Below are 13,933 nucleotides of genomic sequence, written 5' to 3' on the forward strand. Positions count from 1 at the left end.
GTTATGATTGTTTTTGTTTTTTTGGGCTAGCATCAGACACTTGTCTGTCTGTCCAGTAGCACAAATTAAGTAATAAAACACAAAATGTGCTTTCTTGCCAATGCAGCAGTTACAGTGCATGTGTAATAAATTTGCTTTTGTCCATTTTGTGTCTCATTTCTTTCTCCTCTACACAATGTAGTTGTTGATTCATGGTAACACATATGGCTTCACAAGGGATAGCATTAAATTCATGTTTCATGTACTTTAATTGTGAATTCAAATCAAAACTTGTAAAAATTATAAACTTGAGCCCAAACTCTCAATAGAACTGTTAAGCTCAGATGTATGTGTGCCAAAACATGGCAGAATATAGTGAATCATCGTCCATTAAGACAGTCAGTTATAAGAAGCCCCAGGTACCCATAGGACAGCCACAGATCAGTGCCAGTGCAGTAAATTGTTCTATTGAAAACGCCCACCAGTAGCTCCAACTTTGAAGCCATGCAAATATTATGGAAGTAGACATGACTTCAAGGAGATCTGCCTAGCTACTGACAAAACATGTCACCATTGTGAAAGTCAGCAGTAATTAATAACTGCACACACACCCACACACACACACACGCACGCACGCACGCACGCACGCACTCTCACACACACACACACACACGCACACACACACACACACACACACACACACACACACACACACACACACACACACACACACACACACACACACTAATACTACATGTGTACCAATTGTTCACATTTTTTTACACCAGCAGGTATGATTTAGTTTAAGCAACCCTGCAATTTGTCACTACCACATGGATATTTATTTTACTTTCTAATGGTTGTATGTAATGTTGATAACTAGTGTGTTACCATAGTGTCTGTTTTTACAGTGTATAGGACTGCTTGTATTCCTTTTGACATTTGATAATCATAGCTACTCCTAAAGGTGCATGAACGATAACCATGCGTGCGTAGTGAAATATAAATGTACAAAACTATAACTAGTTATATTATTTCAATCCTTCTCCTGTTGACTGTGTAACTAAATTGTGTGCATGGGAACAAAGCTACTACACAGAATTTGTAAATATACATAGTCTCTGCAAGTTGCTTTTAGCGACTATAATTGTAGGTGTGAAAGTAGTGCAATACTAAAATGTGTAGTTATAGGTTTCATGCCATATTTGGAGTGGCCATGCATGGGTTGTACCACATTGCTACTTTGTATTGCATAACTACACAATCAACAGCTACTGCAGCTTGAGAAGTCAAAACCTCTGAGGAAAGATATTCCAGTTGGCAATTGCTTCGCCCTCTTCTGTGGATGTGAAATTTCTGAAATACATGTTAAATGCCCACATTGCATTTCAGAGAAAATAAAGAGCTGCAGCGGCTATGAATTATAAGCTGAAATTAAACCAACAATAAATTGCCAATTTAGCAGGTACATATAGCTATATAGACTGATATATTTTTTAAAATGGAACAGTCTCACACACTGATAGGTTAAGTATGTAACTATGATTGGCTCCTGCACAAGGTGGAGGGGGAGGGGGAATTTGCCTCAAATGCCCCATCCTGGATCCACCATTGCTGAAGCGCTTAGCAATGGATTTATCTAACTGTCATTTCATTGTTGCTTTGTTGCTAAATCCTACCTTAGCTGACTTTCATGGGAATATAGAAATATGCCCAAATAGTAAAAAAGAAATAGTGAAAAAAGAAAAGCAAACTCCATTTGAAATGGTAGAAAGAATAACATTTCTAATTAAATTTATACATAAAGATAATGATGGCATTCCAACACTACAAAGAGATGGAACTATGCATGTACTCTACAGTGATGTAGAAAAAGCAGAGATGATAAATAATTATGTTGTATCTGCATATTACTCAAGACCTCCAGATATTGGCATTCAGATGTCATCTACAAAATACAGTTAATTAAGTACAGTTGGCTGAGACCACCAAAGAAAATGGTCTGAGAGGATGAAACACTTTTACAGGCAGTATCATCCAATATCTTCCTGACCAACGACTTGGAGTTGTGCCAGGGAAAGAACACCCAGCAAGAATTAATTCCTGTGCACCACTGAGGAACTTGAGACTTGGTAACCCACAACATGCTCATGGAGAGGGGCCATGGAACTTGAAGTTCCCCAACAATCCTAACACCACTAAACAAGACAACTGGACAGTTGGGTATTTTCTTCCCAGTAAGAACCTAGATTACCAGGCCGATGCTCTAGCCGCTTGGCTATGCTGCCACACACACACACACAACACACACACACAACACACACACACGCACACACCACTACCATAAAGGTCAAGTGGTCTTCATGAAGAAGCTCAAGACATTGCCTTATCAGCTCTGCATTGAACAGTTAGTCCTCCTTTGCTACGAAACTAACGGACAAACATTCAACAGCTCCATGTTGTTATACTGGCAGTGACGTTTCTGCTAGACATGTGTGCCATAACTGTCATTTCATGTCACTACACTGGTTAAAATATTTTCTCATACGAAACAATGTACACTGATGAGGTGGATGCATATTCTGTGATATTGGATCCAGTTCATGATACAACACACATATAAAATAGCTAGTTATGTCACATTATATCAAGAGTTCATGATCTCTTGATTACATCCTGATGTATGTGTATGCCTTTGTGTGTAGGGAAGACATGTAAAGCTAGGAGATAATCCCTAAGCCATGATGTATATTATTAAGCTAGGTGCATACCATTCCATTAGAGCCTGTCAATTGACAATAAGAATCCTAGCACTGCATGTCTTATTTGTTCAGTAGACAATGGCTTATGTAGCCATAGTAACCTATAAGCTGTGAGCTGTTCTGCATGCAGTTACCAAAGCATTTATCTGCATGCCATCATAACTATAATGGCTGCATGTGATGATGGTATGCAGATAAATGCTTTGGTCTTTCAGTGTAAGGTAACTGCATGCAGAACAGCTTATGGGTTACTATACAGTGGCGGATCTAGGAATTTATAAAGGGGGTTTCCAGTTTAGAAGGTGGACATATCCACTGCACAGGAGGTGGAGGGATGCTACAGTTGGGGGTGCCCAAAATTTATGGTGGTAGTGGTTGGTGTGCAAATTCTAGGGAGGTCTAGGGGCATGCCCCCCCCCCCCCCCCCCAGGAAAATTTGAAAATTGGATGTCAGGAAATTGAATTTGGAGACATTTTCGGTGGTTTTAGCTGTTAATCAAATACTAGTGACTGCTCTATTAGAGTATTTCGATGGTGATTGACAAGTTTCTGGAAGTTCAGTCACGTGACGCGCTGACTATTGTGCAATACAGCTTTGAGTTGCCCACAATCTCGGGATAGTCCAACGACAATACTATACTATGTTCACCAGACCCTTTTCTTTCCCCGCCCCCACACACAAAAAAGAAAAAGGATCTGGCTACGCGAGACTAGGTAGGAATCTTTCTCTACTCACTGTACAATGCAGTGGAAGGAGCATACTGCAACAACACGATATACCGGGACATTCACTGTAGAGTGCTGTGGAGAGGCGTGACTCAACCGAATACTATTGGGTCGTCAGACATCAATCATATATAAAAATCAGATTTACAGCGACGTGTGAAGGAAAGAGACTAATCAAACTGTTTAAAGTATACCGTAGGCTCTAATACAAAATAATAATATATATACTCTAATAGAACAGTCACCACGTGTTAAAAATATTCTAATAGAACGTTCATATATATTCTAATAGAGCAGTCAAGACACAAGTGTAGCGCCTGTACCGAGGATCAACGATGCACTACTTAGATCAACAATTATATTACGAACTGCATCCCGCAGGTAGGCAATAGCTAGGCAAAGGCATATAGCTAGCCATGCTAGATAACACTTATATAGCTAAGTGTATAATACACACAGAGTAGCAGTTTTGTTTGTCGTGTCACTAATGCGTGCATGTATGCATGCATGCAGCTTAGGTGGGGGTTGAGTTAGAGTGAGCAGGCATATAGCCTTTGCTTAATTCATTCAGTTTCACGCCTTGCAAAAAGTCCCAAAGTTGAGTTATAGTTTCATAACCTTACTGTTAGCCAATTCCTCTGTGCTTTCAAAGTAGAAAATCAAAGCTATAGTTACTTAACTAGCTATATGCAAGTACATTTGTGTCTAATTATATTTTTTATTACCAGCATGGGGCCGACAGACATAGGAATGGATATAGCTTGGCAGGAGCAACTCTAATGGTATAATATGTATATATGACAGCTAACATTTCCACTGTGTTTAAGCAGTATATATATATACTAATGATGCATGGCTGAGAACAGTGTGTTGAATTTTTTTTAAATTGAGACAATTCCAGAGAGGCAAACTGCAGGATAGATGATCTGCCCAAAAAAGGGTTTACCTAGCTAGCTACATTTGCAAACTGAGTATGCATACAGTCATCACTGTCAAGCACTGTCCTATGTATTTGATAGGGGGATTTAACATAATTATATGTCTTTCCAGGGCTTTTGATAACAGCATGCGTAGTTTGTTAAGCCAAAACTTATTTTTATAGCCAGGGCAAACCTCTCAAAAAATAATACTAGGGACATAGCTACTAGCCGGGCCAATGTGTGTTAGTAGTATAGTGTTGTTTTAGTAAGGACTTTTAGTTTTAGTTTTTGTAGTCATAGTCAGTTTTGTCAATAATTTTAGTTTTAGCTATTATAAATTTTTCTTAATTCCTTTTTGTTAATTTAGCTAGTTATGGTTATATTCTCTGTGTTATTTTAGTTTTAGTTGTAGTTTTAGTTAACTAATACATATTTGTCTTACTAGAAGTACTTTTAGTTTTAGTTATAGTTAACTAAACCACCATCAGGTCACAAACTATAGCATATATTGATGATTGGATGCTACAAGTACAGTGCTTTGTTCCACCTTTTGAACATATGTGAACTTATACATGCAGTGGACTGAGCAACGTAGTGTTGTTTTAGTAGCCAAGCTATATCCCTTCCTATGTCTGTCGGCCCCATGCTGGTAATGAAAAATGTGACCGGATTTGCAAAAAGGTACCTTTTCCACACATTTGACATACCAGCAAACAAAATAATGTAACACATGACTCCTTATACCAATTAACTTGCTCTTAGTATCAAAATGTAGCCAGATACTGTGGCTACATTCATTGAAAATTGCAAGCAATTATATGGTATGATCAAAAAGTTATGAAGCTTTGAAGTCCAAACAATAGGTCAAATTTTGTGTGTGAAAAAGGTACCTTTTTGCAAATCCGGTCACAAATATAATTAGACACAAATGTACTTGCATATAGCTAGTTAAGTAACTATAGCTTTGATTTTCTACTTTGATAGCACATGGCAGAGGAATTGGCTAACAGTAAGGTTATGAAACTATAACTCAACTTTGGGACTTTTTGCAAGGCATGAATGAAACTGAATGAATTAAGCAAAGGCTATATGCCTGCTCACTCTAACTCAACCCCCACCTAAGCTGCATGCATACATGCACGCACTCTGTGTGTATTACACACTTAGCTATATAAGTGCTATCTTGCATGGCTAGCTATAGTTTTAGTTTTAGTTATAGTAATCCTTCTAATTCATTTTAGTTATAGATTTAGTTATGGTTATTTTGTCTTTGTTGTTTTAGTTTTAGTTTTAGTTGTGCATAAAAAATCTTTTGCATGGTTTTAGCTATAGTTTTAGTAAATTATTCTGCTGTTTTTTAGTTATAGATTTAGTTTTAGTTATAACACAGATTTGCTTTTAGTTGTAGTTTTAGTTAACTAATACATAAATTATTTGCCTTACTAAAAATACTTTTAGTTTTATAGTTATATAGTTAACTAAAACAACATTAGTTAGTAGCTATATATATTTAAATCAATTGTAACAATTGTAAAATTTATACTATTAAGCTTTTTGTGTATTATAATATTTCCCACTCTTTATATCACTGACATCGATATCGCAGTGTCTGCCAAAACCTGATAGAGAACAACCATTATGTGTACTATATAATGTCTGTCTTTCTGACTCTGCATACAGGAAAATCGATTTGAGCTCCAAAAATACCTCACCTTGGGTTGTGCATGGGTTTGTTACACATGTCTGTTTGGATATGTAAATGCTACATCAGTTCTGAATGAGCTACTTGTAGCTGTGAGTTTATGCTTACTGAGTTATATATGATGTGTTGTTGTGTATTGTGGAGAATATATGTATATCTATTATTCAAAGAATTTATAGGTAATTGCTATACACTAAAAAATTAGTAGTGAATCTTTCTGCCACACTACTCACTATTAATTTTTGTGTAGTGACGTTCACTACTTTCGTAGTGACCTTCACTACTCTTTTGTAGTGACCTTCACTGCATAGTAGTGAATGTCTACGTATACATGGTAGTGACATTCACTACAAAATTAGTAGTGAACATCACTACACATAAATAGTGAGTATTGTGGCAGACATTAGTAGCGACCTTCACTTTAGTACTGTGTATCACTACCATCATTTCAGGTGTACGTTTATAAGAACCTTGCATGGGAGGATAACCGTTCTAGCCATACAGAATGCAACTGTTCTATATTGTGAACACTTCAATAGACCACATATCAGGTAGTTTATATAGAGTACACTAACATGTGCCAGGGTCTATTTAAAGGCTAATAATACCCTGCTTTGAGTGATCAATCACCCATTCTGGCCAGTATACAACCATAGATTAAATACTACGTAGTATATATTATAATCTATGATGCAACCAATCAACTAAGCTGTAGTCTAGGCTATGTTGAAGAGGATCTGGTAATGCAGTGGAACCTGTCTTAGCAGCCACTGGTATAGAAAGGCCAACTCTTGAGAAAGCCATGTAACTTTAAATTCTAGTGAGACATTTATACACTAATGCAACTGTATAGTACAACTACCTGCATGTTGAGCAGTGACAAGTGGTTTACCCCTTCTGAATACAGTAACATGTACATGAAATCATTTTTTGGGGTTGGGAGAGTGAATCAATGTGGTTGCTTAAAATTCTATAGCAATATATTTAACCTTTAATGCCACTCTGACACCACCTCATCAGGCAGATGTGGCAGCACAAGACTGTCAATGAGAATTCATTCTTCAAGACTGCTAATTATTCTAATACAGCAGTCAGTTACTCTAAAAACTACTACAGTCATTACTCTAATAAACAGTCACATGACCTGTGATTTTGTAGACTGCATTTATTTAATGCATCCAAATTTTCCTGCACATCTTAACTCATAAAGTAGGATGTATTGTGCTGGTATACTTGGTTAAACTGTGTAGATAGTGCTCATGTTCAAACCCCTGCTGACAGGTATACAGTTAGCTATGCATTACAGTGCTTGTGTGTTTGTGCGTACATAGAGATTGGATTCAGCAAACCACACTTATGGATGTTGCTTTGAGGAAGATGCTCTGGCATATAGTAAAGTAAAGTAAGTAGCTATATATCAGATCACATTCCCTTTATATACAGCAATTATACAATTTGGTGACTTTCATTCTTATGTTCAATGCATAGTACACTGGTGTATTGTACAGGAGAGATGAACGGCTGGGGTTAGCAACATTAAGATCATTGTATCAAAGGTGCTCCTTATCCTCTTGCATTAGCTGATAGCTAGGGGTGTTTCCGTGTGTGTAGGCCATAAGACATGCAACACTAGGATTCTTCAGTATCTCCTAAGGAATGATATCATTATTCACAGACAGAATCACAGTCACCTCTAGGTGATTAGTACATGCACCATTGTCTTAGGGTTTGTTGCATATGCAATGAAGAATCCTGGCTACACACAATACCATCCACTACCAGCTTGACATATTGTACATGTAATATCACAAGTCATACATGTACATCATAATATGCAACATGTCATGCTGCAAATACTGCACCTTACTTGTTTAGACAATGGCTGGCCTGTGTGACTATAGAAATACAACACAATCATGCATGGTGTCTGAGCGTCACTTAGTAGTTAAGAAGACACCTGCAGACACAACCTACATATGCAATACACAACCTTAACATGCTACATAATAGTACAACAGCTATCTATTAGCTATGCAATAGATTATTTAGCGTCCTTAGCAGAGGATAAATGCACTCTAATCGAGCAGTCATTTAATTCATTGTTGATGCTTTGTTGGTGGCATTCTGGCTACCAAAACTGAACTTCATGGAACCAGCTGCAGCTACATTTTATAATTCCAGATATAACCAGTATAATATCTTATTTTAAATAATGAATTGCTCCAAAAATTTATTGTAGTAGTATTCCAGTTTCAACAACTGCTCAAAAATTATATACTGTAGGTGTCCATAGCTATTAAATCTCTAATGAAATAGCTATTATAGTAGCTATTAAATCTCTTTTCTAATTTGTGTAGGGGGAGAGGTTCATGCAAGAGCCTAGATAAACTATTCTGTGAATGCTACCTGGCACTAATGACCTGGTAGAAAGCTTATTAACAGTTATTATGTGAGCTCGTCAGCGTGCTGGGACCATGCTGATACAAGTAATAGTATTTGCGCTTGTCATTCTCTAACTAGCTATATAGTATTTTTATGGGTTTATAACCTGCAATAGTTAATTGTAATTGTAAGTTGGATAGAGACATAGTCCAAATCATACACACAATTAAGTAGCTATACCATTAAAAATCATACAGTATATTACTATAGTAGATTCTTAAATTGATTGGGGGAGTCAGTGGAGTCAATCACTGATTAGGGTAAAGAATTCCAATTGTTAATCACTCTAACTGAAAAGAAAGATGATCTTGACAAGCTGTGTGAATAATTTCATGTTGTGCCCTCTTGTTGTGATTGTGGAGAATGACAAAAAGCTGAGCTTCCTGTATTTTGGAAATTGTTGATCATTTGTTACAAAAATAGTAGATCTCCTCTGAGCCTTTGGTACTGTAAAGATGGTAAATTTAAATAGTACAATCGATCAAGGACAAATCATGCATGACAGGTGGTTCGTTGTATAGCTAGCTATCTTATGTTTATCCGAGTGTTTATCAGTGATGTATGTAGCTATGGCCCCCAAATTCGAGTATTCCAGCGGACGATTGGTACAGCTGTACTATTTAGTTACATTTTTATCGTTGACTTCCAGCATTTATAGGCCTATAGCTCTGCTACTCACAGGTCCTCATCTCAAGATCACGTGACATCTCGCGCAAATCGGTAGTATATCTTTGTCAACTTCGCTGATTGAGCAAAAACTAGTTTTGTAATATTACTATGTATGGGCATATTTACTCCCTGAGGGCATCGGCACGCCTCATCAGTGCAGTCATCATATTAGTTTCGCGGCGCCCGACCCTAAAAAGTGTTTAGGGTCGGGCGCCGCGAGACTATCATCATATTAAACGTGCATGTGTCATAAGTTAGATTTCTTGGAATTGGTTTGATCTCGTTCTTCAAAAGTCTGATGACTGATGGCTACTACACTACACTCCCTGGTGGTCTTGTTGTTTGTTTATTACAAGGTGGTGACCGCTCGAGACTGCGAGACGATTAACTCTACTATCCATCAAGATGGCAATTGTTCCACTCTCTGGAGTGGCGTAACCATCCACACGATTGGATTATCCTCCATCCAGAACATCCACGATGCTTGTATGAGCAGACCCTGTGTTAACCACATGCACAGATTTATCTCGTTGTGTAATAACCAGGTATGTGTTGTGTGAGAGTGTGTAGTGTAGTGTGTGTGTGTGCGCGCGCGCGCGTGTTTGTGTACGGTGTGTTTTTGCGTGCGTATTCACACGTGTGTGCAAGCAAGTTATAACTTATAATGTGTACTACTGTTGATCTGGATGCACATTTCATATCTGTCTTAATATGTTAGGGACTTGTACATTTACCTATGCTACAAGCTAAACCTAAAACTGGATTATTCTTTTGTGTATGGTAATCCAATATTAAATTAGCTCCAACTGAACTGTGCTATGGCATCAACACCATGACCTTCAGTACATGTAAAGGCATTAAGTATCCTGCAGTACAGTAGTACTGTATATTAGGGATCATGGGGGGTTTGCAACCAGAAACCAGCGCCAACCCCCGGAGTGCCTTGAGTACAACCTGAAAAGCTTCCAAAAAGTTAATATGAAATTTTAAAACATTAATTTGGTGAAATTTTCTGCTGACCGACTAACTGCCTGATGCCTTCAGACTCAATAGCAGCTAAGGCTGCAGGCTTGATTTTTCACTGTTTGACAGCCCAACAGGTGCCTTTTGACATACCGCAGTGCATACATTGTACGCATCATGGATTTGCTTACCTTTGTCCTCATTTATGTCCCATTTATATCATTTTTGACAGTGCAAGGTGTCAGTTTGCAGTAGCTAGCACATGATGGCTAATCCTGGCTTTCCTACATTTGTAATTGAATTCATCCGTATTTTCTGACTGATTGCAGAAGCACTTCTCATAATCATCTTTGTTTTAACACGTAATGGGCTGAGCATAGCTGAAAACAAAGTGTAATGGCCACTCCATTTTTTAAGCAACTTTTAATAGTTAAGGCACAAATGAAGGAATACTTTTAAGTATGGCACCATTCTTTGTTCTGATGTGGTACACAATGGACAATACATATCAAAGATGTGATACATGCAACTCTTGTTTAGGATTTAGAGATGTGCATTATTCTGTTAGCAATAATCAAATAATCATGAACTAGTGATAACTGAACTGTCACCGTGACAACATAATAACAAAGTTACATGTTTACTAGTTAGTTAACAATACAGATTTAGTGTAAGTGTATTTGCTGCGGTAGAGTGGACAATAATCTTGTGGTACTAACACTGCCCATATCAAGTATTCTGAATAGTGCACACTATATATCATATTATATATGTCACACCATAGCCTGAAAATTTTGACACTTATTTTGAACTGGCATGTATACTGAATGATCTCAACAACTTCACTTGTCTTCATGGATACAATGAGTACACCGGACAATCTGGACCTTTATTTGTGAGTGTAATACTTGTCATAAACAATTAGATAGCTAGGGTGATGTGTAAAAGTACCGCTAAATGCCCGGTGATGCTTCCTGTATTTCTCTTCACAGTCATCGTGTGCTGGAGTGCTGAACAACAACAATGACCCTTGTACTGATGAGTGTCGTCAGGTAAACTGACTGTGTTCATGTGTCTAATACTATCTGAGTGCACCCACTGGAGGGTATTGGTGTGTACTGTATAGAAGTGGTAGTTACAAACATTTGATAGTAGTGTTGCTAACCTCTTGAGGTAGCTTAAAGTTCTGTAGCAAGTAAGCTTTTTGTTATCCAGCCAGCTTGTCGCAAAGAATTTGAAATTTAGAAATTTTCACACAGTGTAATCTAAAAATGTGATTGTTCATTTCACTGGTATTAGTGGTCCTATTTCTAGCCATAACTTAAATGTCCATCACTTGATCCATAACACTTGTGGGTGTATGGTTTTGGTTTTAAAGGAATGTAATCGTTCGTTTACAGAGACTGCAGAGTGTGAAAGAAGAGTTTGGGTGTTGCTTCATACACCACATCACAGCCAATGCCAAGATTGAGTAAGAGAAGTGTCTAGTTATGTGACATAATTATAACAATAAATTCTGTATTTGATAAAGGGCTATAGTAGTATGTACAAGTTCACTTGGATCCTGAAAAACAACTAAAAATTAAAAATGGATTGTTTCTCAAGAGAGTTAACATTTTAGTCAAACAGATGATTAGTGGTGACAGCAAAGGTGTCAACAATAGACACGTGTGGTTTGGTTCCATTACAAGTTTGGAAAAAGGTCGTAATGGATACAGTGCTTTTATGGCTTCCCCATAGGAAATGTATGGTGAAAAATTTTTATTGGCCGTAAATATATATGTCAGACATTTGAACAATTTGAAATATTTTAGCAGGTCAAGCAGTGCTGCAAATGAGGCAAATTTCAAGATTGTGTGTAATTGCATTCATGAGTTATTAAATGTTTTTTGAGGATCCAGCTCAACAGGTACATGCTATACTCATTTCCACTGTTCACATGATAGCTATGCTAAAATAGAGATACCAGGGGTTTATCAAACACTTGGAATGTGTCAAATTATTCATGCACTGTTAGTTATTCCAGTGGTTTCATCATTTTATTTTTATAATTTAATTTAATGTTAACACAGAATTTATTATTTTATTGCTGGAGTCAGTATGTCTGCACATTTGTACCTGTTGAAAGACATAAAATAGAATTTTATATTGAAATTGGTATCTAGACAGTTGTCCAGAATGATCAAGGAGTAGGTCTGCATTTGGATGACACCCCCAATTCCCCATATAAGCTGACTAACCACCTAGGCAAGGAATGCTGCTGGTCGGAGTTATAACTTATAGGGTGGAAAGGTTGTAGGACCTAGATACGACGATCTGGTCAAGACACTGTTCAGTAGCTGTCTTGTGCAAATGCATGAAGTGTGTTCAGGGTATTCCCCCTTTGTGGTTAATTCCCTCACAAAATACTGTTTCATCAAACTTCATTGTTATACATGGCTGTATTGTTATGATGGTATATTCCACAGTGGTGACTTTAATGCACAAAACGCAATATCAGCTCTACAAAGACTATACAGGAGGTGCGACATAACATCACCAGGAAAATGTCCTCAGGTATGTATGTACAAAATAATATTATTGTATGTAGCTACTGCAGCAGTTACTATAGTTGTCACGCAATGTTTAGTTGGTAAATTGTGTAACATGAACATTTTATGGGAGAACTCAAATACACTTTTGGCTACATACTGTAGCTTTGCAAAGATACCTTAGGACATTACCTCAGTAACAAGAACTTTTCAGTTACTTTCCAGATGTAGCAGGTTGTCTCAGTAGCTATAGGTAACTGAAATTCCGACCATAATATGTACATAGAGACATAGTATATTGTAACTCATTTTAAAACTGTATTCTAATACTATCAGCCTCGTACAAACCATCAGTGTACATGCAGAATTTCAGTCACATGTATTGTAGGGATGCCACAACATAGAAATGTTTATGTCACATGTCACAGGCATTTATGTCACAATGACACAACAGACATGTTCCCTTGGTGAATTTCCACAAAATATCTGTACTTTTAAGAGTATAATTCACGTACATTTTGGTCCCAATATTCAAATTTGTACATTAAAGTAGCCAAACTGGTGTTATATTTCTCTGTCACGACATACACGGGCCACAACATACTATGTCATGGAATTTTATGTCACGACTATTGTGGCATCCCTAATGTATTGTACGAAGGTTATTATGTAACACATTTACTCCTGTAGGGTTCTGGATATATTGCAAAAGCATTTGGCACTATCACTTTGATGTTCTTGGGAATATTAACTCTTCTAATATAACGTGACTGCAAACATAATAACGCTATGAATTTTTACAATGTGCCTTTTTAAATTTTTAAGTTGTATATTATTTGTATTGCCTTGTATTCTGTGGTGTGTTTAATTACAAAGCTGAATAAAAATAAAATACATATTAGACCCAGATTCTAGGGGGGTCTGGGGGCTAGTATCGTGCCCAGACTCCACCCACTGTGTTGAGTACAATTCGCAGAAGTTTTGGGCCCTACGCCATTTTTCTTTTCTGACCTTGATTCAGGTACAACACGATTTGATAGGCTGGAACTAGGAAAATGGCTGACTATAGCTATGGATACAAATGCACAAACAATATGGCGGCGGGCCCAAAAACAGTGTAAGTTACCAGACCCTACTCAACACAGTGGGTGGGGTCAGGGCATGAGACTATCTGGGGGCATGCTCCTCCAGATAATTTTTAAAAATTAGGTGTAATGTACTCAATTTAGGTGAAATTTT

General features: G+C 37.4%; 1 protein-coding gene across 1 annotated transcript; it reads left to right on the forward strand.

The window, feature by feature from the left end:
* The first annotated feature begins 9,415 nt into the window (after window positions 1-9,415).
* LOC136245791 (uncharacterized) lies at window positions 9,416-13,586 on the forward strand. Its single transcript, XM_066037268.1, has 6 exons — window positions 9,416-9,745; window positions 10,948-11,058; window positions 11,156-11,215; window positions 11,564-11,634; window positions 12,632-12,719; window positions 13,385-13,586. Exons 1-6 carry the CDS (start codon window positions 9,506-9,508, stop codon window positions 13,457-13,459), a joined length of 645 nt encoding a protein of 214 aa, XP_065893340.1. The 5' UTR covers window positions 9,416-9,505; the 3' UTR covers window positions 13,460-13,586.
* Window positions 13,587-13,933: the final 347 nt, after the last annotated feature.

The sequence above is a fragment of the Dysidea avara genome, chromosome 15 (assembly GCF_963678975.1).
Source record: "Dysidea avara chromosome 15, odDysAvar1.4, whole genome shotgun sequence".
In the NCBI taxonomy this organism is placed as follows: Eukaryota; Metazoa; Porifera; class Demospongiae; order Dictyoceratida; family Dysideidae; genus Dysidea; species Dysidea avara.

What these genes read in the sequence shown, in the direction of transcription:
- LOC136245791 (XM_066037268.1), top strand. Translation starts at nt 9,506, where the DNA reads ATGGCTACTACACTACACTCCCTGGTGGTCTTGTTGTTTGTTTATTAC. An exon ending in GACAATCTGGACCTTTATTT is followed by an intron (nt 11,059 to 11,155) that starts GTGAGTGTAATA and finishes TTCTCTTCACAG; the next exon opens with TCATCGTGTGCTGGAGTGCT. An exon ending in ACAGCCAATGCCAAGATTGA is followed by an intron (nt 11,635 to 12,631) that starts GTAAGAGAAGTG and finishes TATATTCCACAG; the next exon opens with TGGTGACTTTAATGCACAAA.